The sequence below is a fragment of the Anolis sagrei genome, chromosome 4 (genome assembly GCF_037176765.1).
Source record: "Anolis sagrei isolate rAnoSag1 chromosome 4, rAnoSag1.mat, whole genome shotgun sequence".
NCBI classification, from domain to species: domain Eukaryota; kingdom Metazoa; phylum Chordata; class Lepidosauria; order Squamata; family Dactyloidae; genus Anolis; species Anolis sagrei.
Genome location: NC_090024.1, coordinates 112,652,429 through 112,675,542, shown reverse-complemented (window position 1 = coordinate 112,675,542; position 23,114 = coordinate 112,652,429). Strand labels below are relative to the sequence as shown.

The 23,114-nt window shown below is 39.7% G+C and overlaps 1 protein-coding gene across 4 annotated transcripts in view; it reads right to left on the bottom strand.

Moving 5' to 3' along the window:
• Positions 1-23,114, bottom strand: part of CAMSAP2 (calmodulin regulated spectrin associated protein family member 2) — a 137,013-nt gene that overhangs the window by 4,231 nt on the left and 109,668 nt on the right. For 2 of the 4 annotated variants that reach the window (XM_067467569.1, XM_067467570.1), the window contains 8 exons: positions 20,184-20,254; positions 17,997-18,066; positions 12,083-14,264; positions 9,748-9,884; positions 6,862-7,082; positions 5,592-5,712; positions 3,726-3,841; positions 1,505-1,623 (listed from right to left, as the gene is read on the bottom strand). In XM_067467569.1, the coding sequence (XP_067323670.1) occupies positions 1,505-1,623; positions 3,726-3,841; positions 5,592-5,712; positions 6,862-7,082; positions 9,748-9,884; positions 12,083-14,264; positions 17,997-18,066; positions 20,184-20,254 (3,037 nt within the window). The remainder of the gene's footprint in view (positions 1-1,504; positions 1,624-3,725; positions 3,842-5,591; positions 5,713-6,861; positions 7,083-9,747; positions 9,885-12,082; positions 14,265-17,996; positions 18,067-20,183; positions 20,255-23,114) is intronic. The other 2 variants (XM_067467571.1, XM_067467572.1) reach the window with 1 other exon arrangement.

Below are 23,114 nucleotides of genomic sequence, written 5' to 3'. Positions count from 1 at the left end.
CCTTCTCCCCCCTCCCCTCCCCTCCCCTCCCCTCCCCTCCCCTCCCCTCCCCTCCCCTCCCCTCCCCTCCCCTCCCCTCTGAGAAGGCTCTCAAGGCTGCTTTTCAGAGTAGCTTTGCTGGGCTGTTCTGGCTTCTCGGCTTGGCTCCCGAAGGAGTGATGGCCAGCTGCTTTGCTACGGATGGCTGTTTGTTTCCCTCTCTCGCTCAAGCAATGATTGGTCTAGGGAGCAGCCCTTTGAGCCCGCCCCTGCTCCCAGGGAAGAACCTCCATTTTGGAATCCTCCCTGCCCTATTCAGTTTGAGGAAGGACTTCAGGCGTGCAGACGGCTATGCAGCTAGCTCTGGGAGAACCATTGCAAAAACTACTTTAACCTAGACTACTTTATAGATAAGTATTAAGCTATACTGAGCTAATATAGATAGTGTATTATGTTTTGAATATATAGTTATAGCGAGAGTTGGCACTCCTTAGTCTCCTGAACTAACTTTAAGATAGGGAAAGAACCTGCTTCTTTCTAAACTGCAACAGCTTGCAGTTAGGGTGTTAAGATTTCAGAATCTTATCTGCCATCTGGAGAAAGGAGTTGCCTCTGTAACTAAAGAAAAAAAAGAATATTTCTAAAGTTCCATTTATTGTCCATTTATTGACTGTTTGATTGCAACTTAATGATCTGTGCCAAGTCTTCAAGGACTTTGTGTAAATAAATATTCTTTTTGATATTTAAAACCAGTGCTAGTTTCGGTTGCTTAATATTTTAAGTTTTCAAGATAGACAACTGCAGTTCGCTCAGCAATAGAGGAAGCACGTTGAAGTTTTGTTTTTTATAGTGTCTGGGCGGACGGCACAAGTAGCTCATAAGCTAAGGGGAAAAAGAAACTCCAGTAGTAATTCATAACTTCAGTGGGGATAGCTGAAGGGAGAAAAGGGCAAGCCAGAGCCTTGAATTGTCAGTTAAGAAAAGAAAGATACTTCGTAGTGAAATAAATTGAAAACCAGTCTGGTGGAAGTAAAAGCCATACTGAGAGTTATATTGGAAATAGTTTAACTAACGTCACCTGTAACAACATTTAAAGGAATACAGAATAACCATCAAATGTTGTACACCTGTGAATCCTTAAATAAATATTTCCTCGATCAGTTATTTATAATTAAGACTCATGTCCATTTATTGAGAAGAAGATTCTCTCTTCTCAGGAGAAGGCAGCTGAAGATATTGGAAGAAAGGATTCTAGTTGGGGTAATGAGTTACTCCTTTTAAAAAAAGTGCCTCAAGTAAAAAAAAATTAAAAATCAAGCCTCAACTACACGCACCACCACTACTTTAGTCTTCTCATTGCTCTGTGTGTGTTTGTGTGTGTTATTTGTTTATCGTGTTTTACAGTAGGCGTCTTGGCTAAGGCCATGGCTGAGCAGGGATTTGAATCCAGATCTTCCATATCTTCACATCTTCAGCTTTAAATGTTTATATTTCCTCCTTTTCTCCATAGACAGATCAGCCTTACCTCTAATATTTTATTCTTCTGACCTTCATTTACTTTTCCAGCCAAGCAACAATGAGCCAGAGCATTTTGAATTATATGCTTATTTGATTTTGCACTGGGTTCTTTGTAGAGTTTTGGTCCTAAAGAGGGAGATGGAGAGAGAAAGAAAGAAAGAAAGAAAGAAAGGATTTATTCAAAAGCAATGTGATTTTAGGGAAACAAGTCTTAATACCATAACACTATCACAGACTGTGAAGGTTATAAGTGATGCAACTTAAAGCAATTCAGAAATCAGTAAAACACATTTTCTCCCATTTTAGACATTGTTCGTTTAATATATAAAGAGTGAAGAGACTCTTGGAAAAATATAAGGAAAAGTATAAGCATTTCATTTAGACAAAGGGAAAAATTGAAGTTACTATTTTATCTCAAACTAGCTGTACCCGGATACGCATTGCTGTGGCCCTCAGAAAACAGGATTTGCAGACATGAAACAATCTGGGCTAGGGAACTCCTCCCACCAAAGGTTTCCTGCTGGCTAGTAGAAGACAGGCTGTTGAGGTGCAAGGTGTTATGGAAAATAAAGTAATGAGAAGCAGCCCCTGAAGCTGTAAGGCTTTTCAGTTATATTCATGCTGGCCAAAACACTCAAAAAAGCCTCTTTGAAACAGAAGTTGCGTGGCCATCTGTTGGGGGTGCTTTGAATGTGATTTTCCTGCTTCTTCACAGAATGGGGTTGGCCTGGATGGCCCACCAGGTGTCTCCCAACTCTAGGACTCTCTGATTCTATATTCTTCTCTTCCCTTCACCAGTTTCCCCCTTTCTTTCTTTGTTCCTTCCCTTCCTTTCCTCTCCCATCCCTGCCTCCTTTCCCTTCCTTCCTCTTTCTTCTACCTTTCCTTCCATTCATAATCTTCTCTTTTTTCACCAATCCTTTTTTCCCCCTTTCTTTTCTCCTTTCCCTTTCTTTCCCCTCCTTCCTCTGAGACAGTTTGTAAGGGTTTTTAAAAGGGTTTGGGTGTGTGTGAAAAGGGGATGTGGAGCCCAAGTGGGAGAGTTGCTGGCCTTCTCATGGTTCGCATCCTCCCTTCACTTAACGGTGTGTGTGTGCGCATGTGTGCAGCCGCTCCTACAGTCAGGCTTGACTTGCAAGTCTTGGGGGAAGAGTTGCCTGGTAGCCACATGGGCCTCATGGAGCTGCTGCGGCGGCTCCAGCTGCTGCTGGGGCTTGCTTTGCCAAGCCCCCACCCCTCCTTTGGGCCATGCCTTCTCCTTCCTTCCCTCTTTCCTTTCCTCAATCCCTCCCCAAAGAAAAAGGACTCTGCCTTCCTGCATGGAAAGTGACTCCATGGCGAGGCTTCTCTTCCCTCACAACGGTTGGTGCTTCATTCTTCTCGCATGATGGGGAGAGGGGCTTTTGTGCATGCTCTGTTAGGCATTTTTCTTTTGGAGGAGTTTTAAGTTATTTCCCCTTCATTTAATGGATTTTTGTTTGAAAGCCATAGATCAGATTAGAATGTGTTTTGCTGCCAAATTTGGTGTCAATTCGCCCAGTTTTTTTTTCAGTTCTGTTAATCCCACAAACAAACATTACATTTTTATATAGACAGCATAAATTCAATCCTTCCTTTATGTGCACTCTGATTAGCTGATTTCTTTTACTATTATAATGTAACATACAATGTATTTTTAGTCCTAGATTCCACACTTCTTCATGGGCCAAAACTGAGAGTTCCCACAGTCTTTATTCCAAGTGCAAATTCCTGCAGGACTGCTAGTTTGGGGAATAAGCTATTAACTTTCAGAAACCAAACATAGGAGAATGCATAAAATTAATGCACATGGAAAAATTAAATCATGCAAATTGGGGAAAATACAGAAGTGAAGTAGTTACCATATTAATGGAGAAGTATGCAGTTAAAATTGTGGAGAAACAAGTCCTTGCTCCTCTTAAGGAGAAAAGTTGATGCAGACTAAGTGTTGGGGCCAGGGTGAAGTACAAGATTATTTGATACAAATAGGTTAATATGGATGTCTCCTCCAAGTGGAAGAAACAACCAGATGCATTACAATATGAATGACACAAGTCTCTTTAGGCCAAGGGCTGGGAGACAAGGTGACAGGCTAGGAAGTATTCTTCCATTTTTTTCCAAGGGGATGTCAGGGTTGTCCATAGCAATGGCTCATGCCGATTATTTTTTTCAAGAAGGATAACTTCCAAGTAGTTTTATTTTATGCCAACCTGTATATTCTGTAGCAGAAGCCACTGAAGAGGTCGTTGATGCATTTTCCCAATCCTTCTCACCATTACGACTGCCACAACGACTTGGAGATATGAATCCTTCCACAGACTCTGACCTACAAGTTATATTTAAGCAATAAAGAGGTGATATAAATACAACATATGAAAACGAACGTTCTTTAATGTTAAGATGGAACTAAGAGACACACTGCTATGGTTTGTAGTTGTTGTTTTAAATGAAACAAGCCCCTGGTCATTTCTAGTTTAACATCTGTCCCAGAAGAAACACCCTTTTGGTGAGGATGCATCCTATAGTGGCTATCGTGGGATAACAGTTGGTACTGAATCCACAGCAAATTTTAATTATAATTGTATATTAGTTCACACAATGTAAAGACATCCATCTGTGAAGCTTTTGCTTCTCTATAGCCATTCCCATATAATGGCTTCTTAAAATTAAGATTGGTTCCATGATTTAACTTCTAAATATATACATCAGGGGTTGTGCAAAGTGTGGGTTTTGGCCCCCAGGGCTCAACCCTACCCTCCATATATGGATTTTAAAAGTTTGGGTTCCAAATGATCTCTGGGGATGTGGAGAATATTTCCACCACTTTCAGAATCCCATTGGAATCCAAAGGGTTATAATGAAAATTTGCAAAACAATTTTTATTTGCCATGGAATGACTGCAAATGCCCTTCTACTGACCCTGGAAGGCCCCCAAACTTGACCTCATGTTCCCACAGAGCTTTAGAGGACATTTGGGGACAAAATGATTTTTTCGATAGAAGTCAATGTAGTGAGGAGTGAAGTTGTCCAAGGTCTCCGGGACAGTTACTACTACCTCTAGTCACCCACTCACCTCCCCGATATATGTATTTTAGGCTGAAGCACGTTCTACTGCATTCACTGGGTTAAAGCATCCACAGCAGTGCAATATACTATATATATTCAGGTATAAACCCATGTAGAAGTTGAGGGCAGGTTTTGTGGCCAAAAATATGCTATTTGGCATGATCGTTCAATGGAGAGAGGAAATCGCAGGGAGCCTGCTGTTTCTAGCTGCCGCCACCACTTCTCCATCTAGGCCAGTAGTTCTCAACCCGGGGTCCCCAGATGTTTTTGGCCTTCAACTCCCAGAAATCCTAACAGCTAGTAAACTGGCTGGAATTTCTGGGAGTTGTAGGCCAAAACACCTGGGGACCCACAGGTTGAGAACCACTGATCTAGGCATTCAAAAAGATCAGAAGCAGCACCACAGTGGAGAGAAGACAGCAGAGTGGAGACTTCTAGGTTCTCCTGGGATGGCCTTAGCTGTTGCCCTTTTCCACTCTATTTAAAGAAGGGGATTGTTCCTTGTTTACATATGAAATAAAAGTACAATGGTCAGCTTGACCCACAGATACATTGACCTAAGTTGGTTTTTTGACTAAAATTTCTAGACTTATACATGAGTGTATAAGGTAAGTATGTTCTATTTCTATTCATACCGACAGAGAGCATATTACGGCCCCAGAAAAGCACTGAATGAAACCATCATACAAGTTGCCCCAATCCTCTAATCATACAGTCATACTATGTCTTGTGATGTCAAGTCATTACAAATGTATAAAAAGCAATGTGTCAATGGAAGCCTGCGAATGACTCATAACACCCTGGGAATTACTATTTCCAGGTCATTGTGTGTATCCAGATGGTCACATGAACAGAGCTAGTATATTCACCACTGGGTCTGAAGACATGAAGTCATGATTTCTCCTCAAAAATGCATGACATTATTACCTCATTGGCTGAACAGTGTGTGCTTGCAATCATATACACTTAACAATTTCTTCCAAATGGAAATGGTGTAACTGAAAACTTACCTTGGCGTTCTCTTGCCCGATTGAACACTCTCATTGTCTCCTGTATTCAGTGAGGCCAATGAAAGGCTAGACACTGGGGATGGGGGGGAAACAACATCAACAACACAGTCAGGTTGTGAACCTAGATGAACACAAGGAAGTTTAAAAAATGATGAAACATAAAATAAATTTTTAAATCATGTAAGCATTAGGAAAGTTGCCAAGATTTCTAAGCAATACGTTGGTTTTTTACTATGAATTCTGTGCCTGTATACTAATATAGTATAGATAGATAGATCTGTTTATTGATTAGTCCACTGACTATATCAACAATAAAAGACAAAAAAACAAAAATACACATGCAAATAAACACCAATGACTTTGCTAAAACTCTTGTAATGGTTAACTAAAATAAATTAAAACATGATAAAACTTGACTAAATAATAATTTTGGTAAAATGGGATTCAATTACAAGAAATAAGCAAGGGGAGTGGCGAGTGTAAAAGAGTATAGCTTCTTATACAATACTTGTATCTTTACACAGTGAACCGTGAGAGATGATTCATAGAGATAAGCCCCTTGTTAAAATAGAGGTGATGTTCTTGTGCCGATTTTCTTAGTTGTGAGCCAAATGGAATCTGGAGAAGTATGCAGTACTTAAACAATAGCTACTTATACCTCCCCAAGTGACATCCAAGCATGACAAACATCAATAATTCACTTGAAAAGCACTTACTACCTATCTTCCACTTAGGGGCAAGCAAAACAAAAGGCTAGTAGAGAGAACATGCATAAAAAATGTTTCTACCCCGCCTCCATCTCCCCGAGGGGACTTGGGGCGGCCAAGCCCAAGACAACACACAATTAAAAACAGAACAATAACGTATTAAAATAGCATAAAAACAGCATAAACAATAATAAACAAGCATCAAAAGCAACAACAGGCTCCTTTTTGGAGGGGGGAGGAGGCCAATATGCGAAACTAGTTAAAGGATAGGGTGGTCCATAAGGTGGATAAAAACATCTAGTAGCTTAGAAATAATGGCATAGAAATAGGGCAATTAAACAGGATCAATTCAACTTAACTTACAAATGTGGTGATGTAATATAGGAATTTGGATTCAGGTCGTAATTCATGTCATAACAGGAGACATATTTGAATGAAGCCCCCCCCCCCCCCCCCCCTTATTATGGAGACTAGAATAAGAGATAGCTGTATGCTCCTTCGGTTATTTAGTTTTCTAACAAAAGCTGTAATTCTTAGCATTGATCTCCTTCTATATTTATTACCTGGAGGACCTTTGATTGGGGTTTTGGGTGATTCAATGTGGTCTCTATGAATGGATTTGGGTCGTGGCTTCTTTTGCTTGGCCAAGTGGGAACGGGGCTTGATGATAATGTCCATGTCCTCCATGAGCTTCAGCTGCTTTCGTCTCATGTATTCTTGCTTAATGAACTCTCGCCGTGCTTTTTCATCTTCCTTCTTCTGACGTTCCTCCTCAGACTTCCTCCTTGGAAAATCCACATCAATCCACTATTAATAAAATTAGACTTCTCTCTCAGATACAAAAACAAGTGTTATGTTATGTTCTCAAGAAAGCTTCATATTGAAATTCAAGGTTAACTCAACGTATCCTAGTGCAAATATGAAATAAGATGCTCCTTAAGTACTTCATTCTAGAACTTTTAAGTCTATTGCCCAGAAAAGACATTAGCATTGTGCACTTGTGAGAATCAAGTGGATTATTTGGGTACCTGGAAGCATTTAGAGAAAAATAATTTATTTGGGAATGTTAATATTCCATTGTTTGGGATGAGATATACTTTGAAATAACAAAGTTTGCATTCAAATATGGGTTCAATTACTATGTTACAGAGTTGTTGTAGGTTTTTCCTGGCTATATGGCCATGTTCTAGAGGCATTTTCTCCTGACGTTTCGCCTGCATCTATGGCAACCATCCTCAGAGGTAGTGAGGTCTGTTGGAAGTAGGGTTTATATATCTGTGGAATGACCAGAGTGGGACAAAGGACTCTTGTCTGCTGCAGCTAGGTGTGAATGTTTCAACTGACCACCTTGATTAGCATTTAATGGCTTGGAAGTGCCTGGGGGGAATCTTTTGTTGAGAGTGATTTGATGTGCCTGATTGTTTACTTTCTGTTGTTCTGTTGTTGTAATTTTAGAGTTTTTTTTTAATACTGGTAGCCAGATTTTGTTCATTTTCATGGTTTCTTCCTTTCTGTTGAAATTGTCCACATGCTTGTGGATTTCAATGGCTTCTCTGTGTAGTTTGACATGGTGGTTGTGAGAGTGGTCCAGCATTTCTGTGTTCTCAAATAATATGCTGTGTCCAGGTTGGTTCATCAGGTGCTCTACTATGTAACACATTTTTTGTTCCTGGGTTATAAATGTCATTTCCTAATTTGCACAATCATCAAAACATGGAAAGTTTTATTAAACTGTAAAAACTTTGTTTTTGTGGGACATTCTGCACCACTTTTTTGCTATGGTTTTTTAATGAATATCTCCTCAAGTCTCAACCAATTCAACATAATTTGTGGCAGCCACAAAAGTGAAGTTTCTGAAGTACAACTACTTTCAGAGTAAGTACTGCACACTGTGCACAATTAAACAGGAAATAACACTTTCAAACCAGGAACAAAATTGGGTTGTTGTAGGTTTTTCCGGGCTATATGGCCATGTTCTGGAGGCAATTTTTCTCCTGACGTTTCGCCTGCATCTATGGCAAGCATCCTCAGAGGTAATGAGGTCTGTTGGAACTGGGAAAAATGGGTTTATATATCTGTGGAATGACCAGGGTGAGACAAAGGACTTTTGTTTGCTGGGGCTAGCTGTGAATGTTTCAGCTGATCACCTTGATTTGCATTCAATGGCTTGGAAGTGCCTGGGGGGAATCTTTTGTTGAGAGTGATTTCATGTGCCTGTTTGTTTCCCCTCTGTTGTTTTGCTGCTGTAATTTTTGAGTTTTTTAAATACTGGTAGCCAGATTTTTGTTTTCATTGTTTTCAAAATTTGTTACATAATGCTATATTAGTTTTATATTATTATATTTTTAACTTTAATGGAATGCTAATAATTATGTGAAAAATTTTAACATCAAGCCATCATATCAATTAGTTCAAATGTGGCTTCAAATTTTGGCTTATTCATTAGCTGTAGCCTAAACAAGTCACTGTTCACCATGTTGAGATGTTTTCAAAATCCTACTCAGGCATGTGCAATTAGATGAGAGAGTACATTGTTCAAAGCGTAGTTTGTACATGTATAGAAAATCCATGCTTTTAAAAATCTGGCTTTTGTTTAGTGATGGGAAGGAGAAAGTGCAGTCTGTGTGCCACATGCAATTCTACCCACCCTTCTGGGTTCCCAACACCCTGAAACCCTCTCCTAAAAAAACCCAAACATTTTTCCAGGTAAGAAATGTCTCCTAATGCCTCCAAACACAACTCAGAAAGGCAGTATTGCATACAAAATTCCCAATTTCTGGTAATTGGTTTTATAAAAATGCAAACCAGAAGTAAATATCTATTATTATTATTATTATTATTATTATTATTATTATCCCATCCCCTCTCCCTAGGGGACTCGGGGCGGCTTACAACATAAATACAATAAATGTAATACAATAAAGTACAGAAATTAGGATAAAAATTAATAAAACAATAAATATAAAACATAAATCCATATTCTAGAGGTTGACTACTCATTGTCAAAAGCCTGTTTAAATAACCAGATCTTCTAGTCCCTCCTGAATGCCATGAGGGTGGATGCCTGTCTACGGTTACTTCCAAGACCAATTCTCAGTCACTTTTCAGCCAAAAACCACACCTGCTGTGGATGTGGAAACTGGACTTCTGCAGGGTTTATCTGAAGGCTACTACTACCTTGTTGATACAAATGTTCAACTGTAACTGAATCAGAATCTGATCTCGTTTCATTTTTGTTCCTAAGGGCATGATGAATGTTGTCTTTGAGAACTACTCAAAATATTGTCACTAGTCAAGTTTCTTCTGCAAACAGAAACTGAAATGGTTTTCAGGAGAAAAAAACCGTTGTACGCCACACATCACTTCTATGGTGTAACTGTTAAGATTAAAACAAACTGAATCCAAATCAGCTATTTCTCAGAAAGACTACCACCAGCAATTGACCTTACTTTGTTTCTTCTTTCTTGGTTTCTAACTCTGCTTCCAACTGCTGCTTTCGAAGTAAGGTCTCTCTTTCCCTTCTCAATCGTTTCTCCAACAATGCTGCCCGTTTCACTGCCATATCATTTTCAGGTTTTTGATCATCCTAGTTACAACATTGAGGAAGGAGCAAGTCAAGTGATATTTTATCATTATTAGCAGACCATTCATAGTAGGTTATGTGAACAACTGTTGTAATATTCACTTCCTAGGAGGAAAAGGTTTCCCAATATAAAACACCACTAATGAGAAAATGGGGAATAGCTGTGAGGTTCTACATACATTGATATTCGTTTATGCAAAAATACACCAAGTTGTTCTGCACAAAAGCATATTTTTGTAGAGGAAAGAAAATATTTTCTCTGAAAAGTAATATTTTTCTCAATATGTTTCTATGTAAAAAAAATATTTTTGACCAGAAAACACAATTCTCTCCAAAAGCATGACTAATATATTCTCGCAAATTACATAAATGATCAAATATATTGTTTTCTTTGCATAAATAATAAAGTATGGGAAAAACATGTTTTATATACAAAGCATTTTGTTTTAAATGTTTAAAAATATTTCAAATACTGACTTTGAAGTACGGTATTATATTACTATAATATTAATAGTTTAAATATTGTTTTTAAAAATATTTTAAAATATTGATTAGGTGCATTAAAAAAATCTTTCTCCCAGTATTTTTTTTGCTTAGTACAACCACATGTATTTTTTTCACAAAGCGAATTTTCTCAAAATCTCAACAAATACTGATAAAAAAATTTGGCAGAAAACTTCATAATCTTACAGAGGAAGACAAAAAGCTGGAATTATTTTTCTTAGCATATGAGAATGGAATAAATGAAGATTAACCTCTGTAACTCATTGTGCATTCACTAAGAAAGGTTGGGATCAACATAGTTTTAAAATAACATGTCTAAATCTATAGAGTGAAAAATAAGTCTAATTTTTCACATTATATTGTTCCTTTATAGTAACCTGCTGCACTAAATTATGTGCAGGTTCAAGAGATTCCCTAAATCAGTGGTTCTCAACCTGTGGGTCCCCAGATGTTTTGGCCTTCAACTCCCAGAAATCCTAATAGCTGGTAAACTGGCTGAGATTTCTGGGAGTTGTAGGCCAAAACACCTGGGGACCCACAGGTTGAGAACCACTGCCCTAAATAGACAGAATCCTACACCAAACTGCAGTCTTTGAAAACCATTCATCATATAACAGAGCAAAATGACTATAATCGTATTTTGCAGAGGAACTTACATTGCCCAGTTTTATATTTCCAAAACACAGACACAAACTGTATTGCTGAGAGTGATAAGGGAATAGACACTTGGGAAATGGGATTAAATTATCTAAAACAATGGTTCCCAACCTTTGGGCCTCCAGGTGCTCTGAACTTCAACTCCCAGAAATCCCAGCTAATTTACCAGCTGTTGGGAACTGTGGGAGTCCAAAACACTTGGAGACCCAAAGTTTGGGAACCACTGATCTAAAAACTCCAGTCCTCCAAGTGTTTTATAATAATAATAATAATAATAATAATAATAATCCTTTATTTATACCCCGCTACCATCTCCCGAAGGACTTGGTGCAGCTTACATGAGGCTGAGCCCAAATACATCAGTAAAATCAACAACAAAATGAAATCAAAATAAAAGCTATAAACATTAACAAAACACCACGACGCATTAAAATCTATGGCAGGGCCAAATGTAAAATTAAAATTAAAAATATGCTGGGCATGACCAGGTGAAATGGGTAGGTATTTGGAGGGGGATGGGGCATGCAGATATCCTGGGTCTCCAGTAAAGTGCATTTGGGGACATATTGCTTGGAGTTTCCTTATTCTGGGAAGGCACACTGGAACAACCACGTTTTCAAGCTCCTCCTAAAACTGGAACTGGTTTTAGACACCAGTTCCCAGAAACCTCAGCTGTTTTGGCCAATGGATCCTGGGAGCTGAAGTCAAAAACTGAGGACCAGAATTTAGGAAACACCGATTTCTAGACTGAGATCATAATCTGAAGGACAACACCAGCCATTAACTACTACAATCAACACATTCTGATCCAGAAATTGTAGAAACTACATTCCTAATACTTGAACCATTCATCTCCCATTTATTTCTTCCTTTGCTTAACGCTCCAAATACATAACATATACAGGAGTGTGGGAAAACTACCAGAGAGACTTAGAGTGATAAGATAAGAGAGTGATAAGCAGTGACCAAAGCATAACCATGTTTTTCAGCGATGCCTAACTTCTAACTGTTTTGTTCTCATGATGGACTTGTTCACTCACCTTAAAGAAGAACCCACAGCACAATTTTTGGTCATCTTCCAACTGCTCTTTGTCACTCTCGCCCTCTGATTTCTCCACAATCTCTTCTGATTTTTCAGGTGGCTTCAGATCTGTAAGGGAAACCTCTATGAGGTTAACTGTTTTAGGTGGAGGCACTAGCAATGATGAGGGATCCAGCAGCTCTTCACTGGGAGTAAGGCAGACAATTTCTGTAATGGGCTGGGAGAGGACTTCCGACACTGTAGATTCCAGGGGCTTGAGCTGCTGCTGCTCTGGATTTTGCTCAGCAAGCTCTTCAGTTGCTTTCTCCCCACCTTCTCCTTTAGCTGCATCTTCTGTTGTACTTTTGACCTCCTTTGACAGGTTACGTTCACCATCATCTCCAAAATAAACAAATGATCTCGTCTGAATGGATGCCTGACTTGGAGAAAATCTTCTCAGACGAGGAAGGCTGTCCACCGATCGTGGTGCAGTCAAAGTGCGATTTAAAGGGGTTAATTTCAATTCATTTGGCCTCGGAGTCCTTTGCGCTTTAACGGGGAGAGTTGAACTCTTCCTAGAAGATGCCTGTGGGGATTGATGGGAAGGCCGAGGGGATTCCACAGAAAATGGGGCAATGGGTACAGATGATCCCGTAAATTTCAATGAAGGCTTGAGCTCCCGAAATTGTTTCTGAGGAGAAGGCTGAGGGGGTGAAATAACCCAGGCCTGCTGTTCCCGCATCTGCATGAGCATCTCTTGCTGAAGTGACAGGCGCTGCATTTCTTGCTGAAGGAAGTTCAGAGATGAATTGAGCTTCTCAATAGATTTTGTATACTCCACAAAGTCTCCTTCGTTCAAATTTTCTTCTGATGGACTTACCAAATGACATTGCTTTTCTGTATCTGCTGTGGTATTGGGAGACTTCAGCCATTTAACCTGAGGCTTTTCGCTGCTTGTTTTGATCATCTCTGCCATCTTGTTTAGATGTTCACCAGGTTTTTGGGTATCTTTCTCTTTCAATTGAGTGCTGTCAGTAAACACTTTCTCATCCTCTGCTCCAGCTGCTTCTTCTCTGAACGGGGAAATTGAATCACTTTTCTTTTTCACAATGTTAAGGAATGCCGTTCTTCCCATTTTTTGCCTCTGCTTGGTGAATGCAGCCTCAACCTTCTTCTTCTGTGCTTCAATGGCTCGTCTTTTCTCTTCCAGCTTCATCTTCAATTGCACCATTTCAGAGGCCAGCAACTGTGTTGTATCTCTGCTCTGAGGGACGGGGGATTCTTCCGGTATTTGAGCCCACGAAACCATGTGAGGAATGTTCAGCTCAGAGCCTTCTGGGGTTGTTTTCTGAGAACTGCTACCGCTGCTTCGACTATCTGTATGATTCAGCTTCCTAAATTTCTGTTCTGCAAAGCTGGTCATTTTTACCCCTGAACTTGAGGATGCGCTGCTACCCGCTTGCGATTTGGCACTGACCGAGCTTGGACACGGACTCAATAACTCCTTGTGGTTGCCGCCTCTGCCATCATATTCATGAAGAAATCGAGATGACTCCTCCATATCTGAGTCCAAACTGACAGTATAATCCCTCAAAGTTGAATCTTCATCCATAGTCTCTGGAATGTCTGAAGGGACATGGATTCCAGTATCCACTTCTGTATTGTCAGTCACGGGACTAAGGGCACCTTTAGTATCTGCAATGATATCAGGACTAGTCTGATTGGGTTTTAGATTTGAGTTTAGGATGCTCATCTCTGTATTGTGAAGGAAAAACCCATTTGTAATTTGTTCTGGCTGAGTAACACTTGGAGATTTTTCATTATCATGGATAATCTGCAATGCCTGCTCAATGCTTGGTGTCTCAATCTGATTGCCAAATTCATCAGTGACCAACCTATTTTGCAGTGCTCCATTTGGCAGGCTGTATGGATTAATTTGGTTAGCGTTCCTCTGATTGCTATTGTCCTCTAGATGACTGCAAAATTCAACATCCTTTTCTTCTTCAATATCTTCACTTTCTTCTTCGCCATTCACAGGCTTGAAGGATATGTTCTTTCTAATATGTCTTGGCATACGGTTAGCATTTTGCTCAAGACCTTCATTGCTGAGGGATCTAGTAATGCCTCTGTTTGGAGTTCTAATTCGCATGCTGTCCTCTTTATCAAAGGAAATGTCAAATGAAACTCCATGCACTGAGGACCTAAAAGGAATAATAATAAAAAGTTGAGAAAATCTTTAAATCAATTCCCAATTGAAATTTAATATTAATTGTAATTAATACCCAACATTTCCTGTTATAGCATAAATGCTGGTTTTATATTCTAGTGACAAAGTGCTTTATTTATTTTGTATCAAAAGCATTGCATAAATTAGTATAAAACTGATAAAAATAGATAGAGCACAGATGGCTAAATATCTTTTGACCAAAAGTGGGCAACAGCAATGGCATTGTCTGTAGCCTCCTACAATTCTTCCTCTGTACATGAGGCAGGGCATAGTGGACAAGCATACAGATGCAGAATTGTCTCTTCTGCTCCACAGTCACACAAGGTGTGGGATTCTTTTATGTAGTGCCATTTTGCTAGATTGTCTTTTGATCTGACAAGGTCCTAACATGTGCTAAAACAGTAGTTCCCAAGCTTTATTTGACCAGAGACCACTTTGACCTGGGACCACTCTCCAACATTACTACAAAAAGAGTTACTAATACTAGATACAAATACTAGATACAAATACTAGAGACAAAGTTGAAGTACTTTGGTCACATCATGAGGAGACAGGAAAGCCTAGAGAAGACAATTATGCTGGGGAAAGTGGAAGGCAAAAGGAAGAGGGGCCGACCAAGGGCAAGATGGATGGATGGCATCCTTGAAGTGACTGGACTGACCTTGAGGGAGCTGGGGGTGGTAACGGCTGACAGGGAGCTCTGGCGTAGGCTGGTCCATGAGGTCACGAAGAGTCGGAGACGACTGAACGAATGAACAACAATCTGTTTTTGATCAACTTTAGATTTGGTTTGGTTATTTGGAGTGCTGATTCAGAAAATTGCATTGTATAGACCACATCAGCTGTAGTTTTTGATACAGAACATGTACCATCCAGTAGTCACCATCTGCTCACACACAATATTTAATCATCTAGAACAGGGGTCCTCAAACTTTTTAAACAGAGGGCCAGGTCACAGTCTCTCAAACTGTTGGAGGGCCGGATTATAATTTGAAAAAATATATGAATTAATTCCTATGCACACTGCACATATCTTATTTGTAGTGCAAAAACACTTAATACAATAATTAAAATGAAGAACAATTTTAACAAATATAAACTTATTAGTATTTCAATGGGAAGTGTGGGCCTGCTTTTGGCTGATGAGATAGGGTTGTTGTTGTTGTGTGCTTTCAAGTCATTTCAGACTTAGGTTGATCCTGAGCGAGAGCCGGATAAACGACCTTGGAGGGCCGCATCCGGTCCCCGGGCCTTAGTTTGAGGACCCCTGATCTAGAACTTTATTTTTCTACCCTGCCTCCATCTCCCCGAAGGGACTCGGGGCAGCTTACATGGGGCCAAGCCCAAGACAACATACAATTAAAAACAGAACAATGACATATTAAAATAGCATAAAACAGCATAAACAAACATCAAAAGCAACAACAAACTCATTTTTGGAGGGGAGTGAGGGGGCCAATATGCGCCAAGGCAACAGGGATTTCGGAAGGGGAGAGGCTGACTACCCACAAAAGATTACTACTACCACATCAGTTCTTCTTCTTCTTCTATAAGAGGGTTTCATGAGACCAATAACTCTTGTTGCTGCATGGTTTCGAGGCAACGGTATTGTATTGGTGAGGCCACTGACATATTTTTGTTTTTGTGGACCAGTGGTGGTCCACGGACCACAGGTTGGGAACCACTGTGCTAAAACATAGGATCAATCCTTTATTCATAATGGTATGAATGCTATTATCAATTCAGTAAAAAAATTAGATGTGCATCATTTTTTTATCCATTTGAGGTTTCAGTGCATCTTTAAAAAGTTTGACTTAGCCTCTTTTTGATGTTACTGAGAGCAATAATTGGTTGTAAATAAGTAATTGCCCTATTTAAATAAGCTTCAACATAGGTACAAGTTTAAGTAACTTCAATTCTAATAACACAGATATCTATAAATCAGTTGTAAATAAGCAATTGTCCTATTTAAATAAGCTTGTACCTATGTTGAAGCTTATTTAAATAGGACAATTCCTTATTTACAACTGATTTATAGATATCTGTGTTATTAGAGAGACTGAGAGTAACAAGACAAACCATCATCATTTTTTGTTCTTGCTCTGAATAGGAAAACATATTTACCTTCTCTCCTAAGAGTTCCTGAATGTCCATTGGTTGTTAATAAGATTTTTTTAATGTCAGGAGTGACTTGAGAAACTGCAAGTCAGTTCTGGTGTGTGAGAATTGGCTGTCTGCAAGGACATTGCCCAGGGGACGCCTGGATGTTTGATGTTTTACCATCCTGTGAGAGGCTTCTCTCATGTCCATGCATGGGAAGCTAGAGCTGAGATGGGAGCTCACCCCACTCCCCGAATTCGAACTGCCAACCTGTTGGTCAGCAGGCCTGCAGGCACAAGGGTTTAACCCATTGCGCCACTGGGGGCTTAGTTAATAAGATATACTTCCCTGATGCAAAAAAAAAAAAAGTTGCAGAAAAGACTCCACAAACCACTGGACTCAGGCTTATCAAATATCCCAATATCTGTACAAATGATAATCTAAGTATTTAGACTTGTCACCCCTGAATATATTACAAACAGAATCCAAAACATATAATAGACCCCCATTTCTTGTGACATTTACAGGTATTTTGGTAATATGACATCTAAGTAATTACTTCTTCCTGTTTTCTTTTCGGAAACTGTTAAAAAAGAGCATGAAAATAAACAAGCAAGAAGTTTTATCCAGATAAAGTGCACCACAAGGGCACAGCTTTAAATGATGGAGAATCTTCATGCACCTGACCATCACATTTGCAAATCAGATTATTCAAGCCATAATTGTGATGCTAAACTACATGCTAGGAGTATGTAGATGAGTTCTGGATTTTCATGCAATCATGCATAAAATAGGTATTGTAAACCAGAGCTTCTTATACTGTGGGTCTCAACTCCAAATGGGGTCACAAAAAAGTTTGGCAACAGCAAAAGCTATCCATTTACACAATTCTGTTAGCAACAACCTGCAGTGTATACAGTGGACACTGCAGAAAAGCTGTATCACACAAAAAGGAAAAGAAGCCTGTTTAACAATGATGTATGTGTGTATGTGTATGTGCCTCGAAATCAGTTCTGGTTCACAAGTTGTTGACTGCTAGTCTATGGCAAGTTTCCAGGAAAGAAAAGTAGTTTAGCCAATGTGGTCAAATATGGTACTGGTCCCTGACATATTAAAAAAAAAATCACAGCACACCAACATCACATAGCACATCTTTACAGCATGTTTATTGTCTTTTTACCCACCTAAAAAAAAAAATCAATCCTAGACCTAAGACAGCCTAGGGTAGATGAACATGACACAAACTGCTTTCTGCGTCCTTTAAGGTGTTGGGAGCATTTTAAAACAAAAATTAAAATAGACATAAAATTGAGTGACATTTAAGCATGGAGATTCTGTTCATTCTATATATATTTTTTGTCTGAAAGAGTATTACAAGCCTGAAATCTCTGCATTGTGCTTCTCCTCCACGTTGTCTGGCAAACCCCAGTAGTTCTAGTATACAAAAGCGATTTTGACAAGCTCTAGTTATTCCATGCATATTCAGGTTGCATGTGAATTTTCAAGATATTCAAACTATGATACAATCCTCTTGCAAACACAGAGTAATATTAAGTGGTGCATGCCTATTTTAAGTTAACACAGCCTAAATTGACAGCAGGCTTACCTTTTTTCCTTGGGCCATGTTCCTACGTATCCATCCATATAAGACATTGATGAAGATCTTCTAATGCTGCCTATCAGAAATCAACACAGGAGGCAAGGCAATAATGAGTATTTCTTTCTTTTCCCCCTCTAAGCATTTAAACTAAAGGAATTAGTTCTTTTTTTTTTCAATTAAGGTGGACTACATAAATGTATGTAGGATGTAGCTATTTGTCTACATTTCATACAAAAAGAACAGGTTTACTTAAATAAAAGTAAATGGTAATTGCCATGAAATAAAGTTAGAACAGCAACCATTATTATACCAGTCATATCTGTGGACACAATAGTTTAAAATAATATCCATACCTAGAGTTCTTGCTGTGTATTGCAAAAGAAAAGAGTCACTCATATAATTTCTATTAAGGAAAAAGCTTTAAAATTTCAAGTGGGCGGTGTTTCCTATTTCACTAGAAAGGTATCCTCTGGGAGCCACTTTGAGTCTCCTTTAAGAAGGATAGAAATGCAAATAATAATAATAATAATAATAATAATAATAACTGGCAAAAAAAAAGGCTCTCCATGGACAGTTCCTGGGGAAAAATGAGAGCCAAATTGATGAAGAAAAAACATAGCTGTGGCTCACAAATGGAACTCTGAAAAAGGAGACGGAGGGCCTGATTTTGGCAGCCCAAGAACAAGCCATTAGAACCAATGCCATCAAAGCCAGAATTGAAAAGTCGACAATGATCCCAAATGTAGACTCTGCAAGGAAGCAGATGAAACAATAGATCACATCCTCAGCTGCTGCAAGAAGATTGCGCAGACAGACTACAAGCAGAGGCACTACACTGTTGCTTAGATGATTAATTGGAACTTGTGCCACAAATACCATCTGCCTGCGGCAAAGAACTGGTGGGATCACAAGCCGGAAAAAGTTACAGAGAATGAACACGCCACACTCCTATGGGACTTCCGGATTCAGACAACCAGAGTTTTGGAGCATAATATTTCTTTATTTATTTCTCGCACTTCTACCCCGCCCTTCTCAACCCTTGAGGGGGGACTCAGGGCGGCTTACAAAAAGGCACAATTCGATGCTGGCACAACAAGGTAAAAAATAAAACATATAAACAGTAATTAAAACAATTAAAACAATCCATTATACATCACAATCCCTAAAAACAATCTAGTGCTCAACGTTTACCAGCTCAGAGTCCGTAAATTCAAATTCCACATAATACTCCTGACCTCACAATCGTGTTAAAAAACAAAGTATGGATCGTCGATGTCGCAATCCCAGGTGACAGCAGGATTGCAGAGAAACAACTCGAAAAGATGACATGATATGAGGATTTAAAAATCGAACTGCAAAGACTCTGGTGCAAGCCAGTAAAGGTGGTCCCAGTGCTGATCGGCACACTGGGTGCAGTGCCTAAAGACCTTGGCCTGCACTTAAACACAATCGGCACTGACAAAATTACCAGCTGCCAGCTGCAGAAGGCCACCTTACTGGGATCTGCACGCATCATTCGCCGATACATCACATAGTCCTAGACACTTGGGAAGTGTCTGACGTGTGATCCAATTCAACAGCCAGCAGAGTGTCTGCTGTGGACTCATCTTGTTGTGTTTCTAATAATAATAATAATAATAATAATAATAATAATAATAATAATGAAGTGTCCGACATGTGATCGAATACAAAAGCCAGCATAGTGACCTTATTTGCTGTGTACTAATCTTGCCGTGAATCAAATAATAATAATTGTTATTATCTTGTCTCACCATCCCCAATCCATTGCAGTGCCCTGCAGTGAATAGAGTGTTATGCCCCAGTTGGGAGAACCAACTAACTGTGTATTCAAAGCTTGCTGGCTTGTGCTGGGAAAGTTTTACCTTCAGCATTACCTAAATCAATGCATGAGTCATGGGGCAGGAGACAGAAGAGAGACCTGGCTCCTTAGAAGGAGGGAATAATAATAAAACTGACAATTTGTCAAGCCATGTCTAGCACCATATAAAAGTAATTTGTTGTTGTTGTTTATTCATTCAGTTGCTTCTGACTCTTCATGACAGTTCATTAAAAATGACTTGGTGTGTGTGCGAGAGAGAGAAAACTCCTTCTATAGAAAGCAGAAGAGATACCCCTGGTTCCAGCTAGGTTTCAATAAGCCAAACCTCTAATCTTTCCCCTTTACACTCATACCTGCAGCAGAGGAATAAGGCTGTTGGTGTCCATGGCTGGTGGGAGAAATCTGATGGGATGGGCCCTCCATGCTGAAAAACAACAAAGTGCAGAGCTGAATACTTATGTGAAAACATCAACAGATGACTTGGTGCAGTTAAAATTATTTATTAAGATTTCAAATCCAGCCTTTTTAATGGAACAGTATCTTGCGAAAAGGCATTCAGTAATACTGCAATACAACTTATTTTTAATATATATTTATAGTTTATTTTATTATTATTATTATTAAACTTTATTTGTACCCCGCTAGCATCTCCCGCAGGACTCGATGCGGCTTACAAAGGTCAAGGCCTCACCACAACAACAACAACAAAACAATAACAATACAATTTAAAGCAAATTAAAACAAAAGCAATAACAAAACAATACATCATTACGCAATAAAAACCAGGGGCTGGGCCAGTGATGGGTACAGGTTAAAAAGTGCTGGGTGTGAGAGGTGGTATGTTGGATTTCCATGCAAGTGCAATGTGCAGAGAGTCTTAAACTCTAATAAAGTCCTTCTGGGACGTAGTGCTGAAGATGATCCTATTCCGGAAAGGTACATCGGAATAACCAGGTCTTCAGATTCTTCCTGAAGACTGCCAACGTGGGTGCTAGTCTAATGTCTTTGGGGGGGGGGGTTGTTCCAGAGTCGGGGGGCAACCACAGAGAAGGCCCTGTCCCTTATCCCCACCAAACGCGCCTGTGACGCAGGTGGGATCGTAAGCAGGGCCTCTCCGGATGAACGAAGGGAGCGCGTGGGTTCATACACAGAGATGCGGTCACGCAGGTAGGCAGGTCCCAAACTGTTTAGGGCTTTGTAGGTAAGCACCTGCACCTTGAATTGGGTTCAGTAGGTAAATGGCAGCCAATGGAGCTCCTTAAACATTAAATGTTACGGCATTTAATGTTTGCCGTATATATGTTGTGCTCCGCCCTGAGTCCCCTTTGGGGTGAGAAGGGTGGAATATAAATGCTTTAAATAAATTATTTTTACCCTCAAGGAAGTCATTCAGTTAAATAAAATTTCATAACTGCATGTAGCTTGTCTCGGAACTATAAGAGAAGCTATTATCTGCACGAGGGTATCATACTTCCTTAAACTGGCATAGTTATAAACTGGCATATGTTTATAAAGCTATTGGCCTCCCAACTTTGCTATACGCCTGCGAGACGTGGACTATCTACAGACATCACATACAACTCCTAGAACGATCCCATCAGTGTTGCCTCCGAAAAATCCTGCAAATCTCTTGGGAAGACAAGCGGACAAATGTCAGCGTGCTGGAAGAAGCAAAGACCACTAGCACTGAAGCAATGGTCCTCTGCCATCAACTCTGCTGGACCGGCCACGTTGTCCGGATGCCCAACCACCGTCTCCCAAAGCAGTTGCTCTACTCTGAACTCAAGAATGGAAAATGAAATGTTGGTGGGCAGGAAAAGAGATTTAAAGATGGGCTCAAAGCCAACCTTAAAAACTCTGGCATAGACACTGAAAACTGGGAAGCCCTGGCACTTGAGCTCTCCAGCTGGAGATCAGCTGTGATCAGCAGTGCTGTAGAATTTGAAGAGGCATGAAAGAGAGAAATGTGCCAAGAGGAAGGCACATCAAGCCAACTGTGACTGGGACTGCCTTCCACCTCATTGCGGAAGAACATGCAGATCAAGAATAGGGCTCCACAGTCACGTATGAACCCACCAGTACACTGATCTTGGAAGGCTATCTTACTTGTACAATGAGGGATCGCCTAAGTTAGGAGTCCTCAAACGTTTTGAACAGAGGGCCAGGTCACAGTCCTTCAAACTGTTGGAGGACCGGATTATAATTTGAAAAAAAATGAATGAATTCCTATGAACACTGCACATATTTTATTTGTAGTGCAAAAAAAAAAACCACTTAAAAACAATACACTAATTGAAATGAAGAACAATTTTAACAAATATAAACTTATTAGTATTTCAATGGGAAGAGTGGGCCTGCTTTTTGTTGATGAGATATGATTGTTGTTGTTGTGTGCTTTCAAATCGTTTCAGACTTAGGTTGACCCTGAGCGAGGGCCGGGTAAATAACCTTGGAGGGCCATATCCAGCCCCCGGGCCTTAGTTTGAGGACCCCTGGCCTAAGTAAAGTAAGTAACTTCCTTAAACTATAGTATGAAAATGTAAAAGTCAAAAACCAAGACTGTTCATCATGCAATGGTTTCAAGTTCTGGTTTCTGTTTTAAAGGCAAGCCCTGTTTCTAGCTGGAAAGCACTTGCTGAATGCATTGGGGACTAGCCGTGTTAGGGTCAGCTAAGTGCATAGTTCGTGTAAAGAACAGAAACATAGGGGGGAAACAAAGTTCTTTTGATTCTCACAATGCCCGCTGGGCTTTTAAAGAGGTTAAAGGGTGCTGTTAGAAAACCATGGAGAATGTATCCCAGACAAATATTATGAGTGTATTTACTCCGATGATGTATAAAGACTAATTGACTTCCCTGGTGAATAGGGTGACAGATACTTAAACAAGATATTTGATTCCACAAAGCTTTAATAATTCCACGAGTAAATGTGATGAAATGGGACCAAGCAGAATCATGTTATGGATGGTCCTTCTAATGCAGACAAAATCCCTTCACTCTTGTTTAGAAGACTTGGAATAAATAATTCCAGTTTATCTGTATTTTAAGGCCTTTCTTATTAGACTAGGGAGGACAGAAGGTGGATTGAAATTTACTGGTGGATCTCTGAATGATTTGCAGTAGATCAGCATGTGTCTAATCCCCAATAGGGTAACAAATCTCAAATTAAAATTTAGTACTTTGAATCCTGGAGCCAATGTGTAGATTTATACATGTAAATTGCCCTACCACATGGCTCATTAGGTTCAAAACATAATTGGCTCTTCCACCCGCTCTAACATCTGG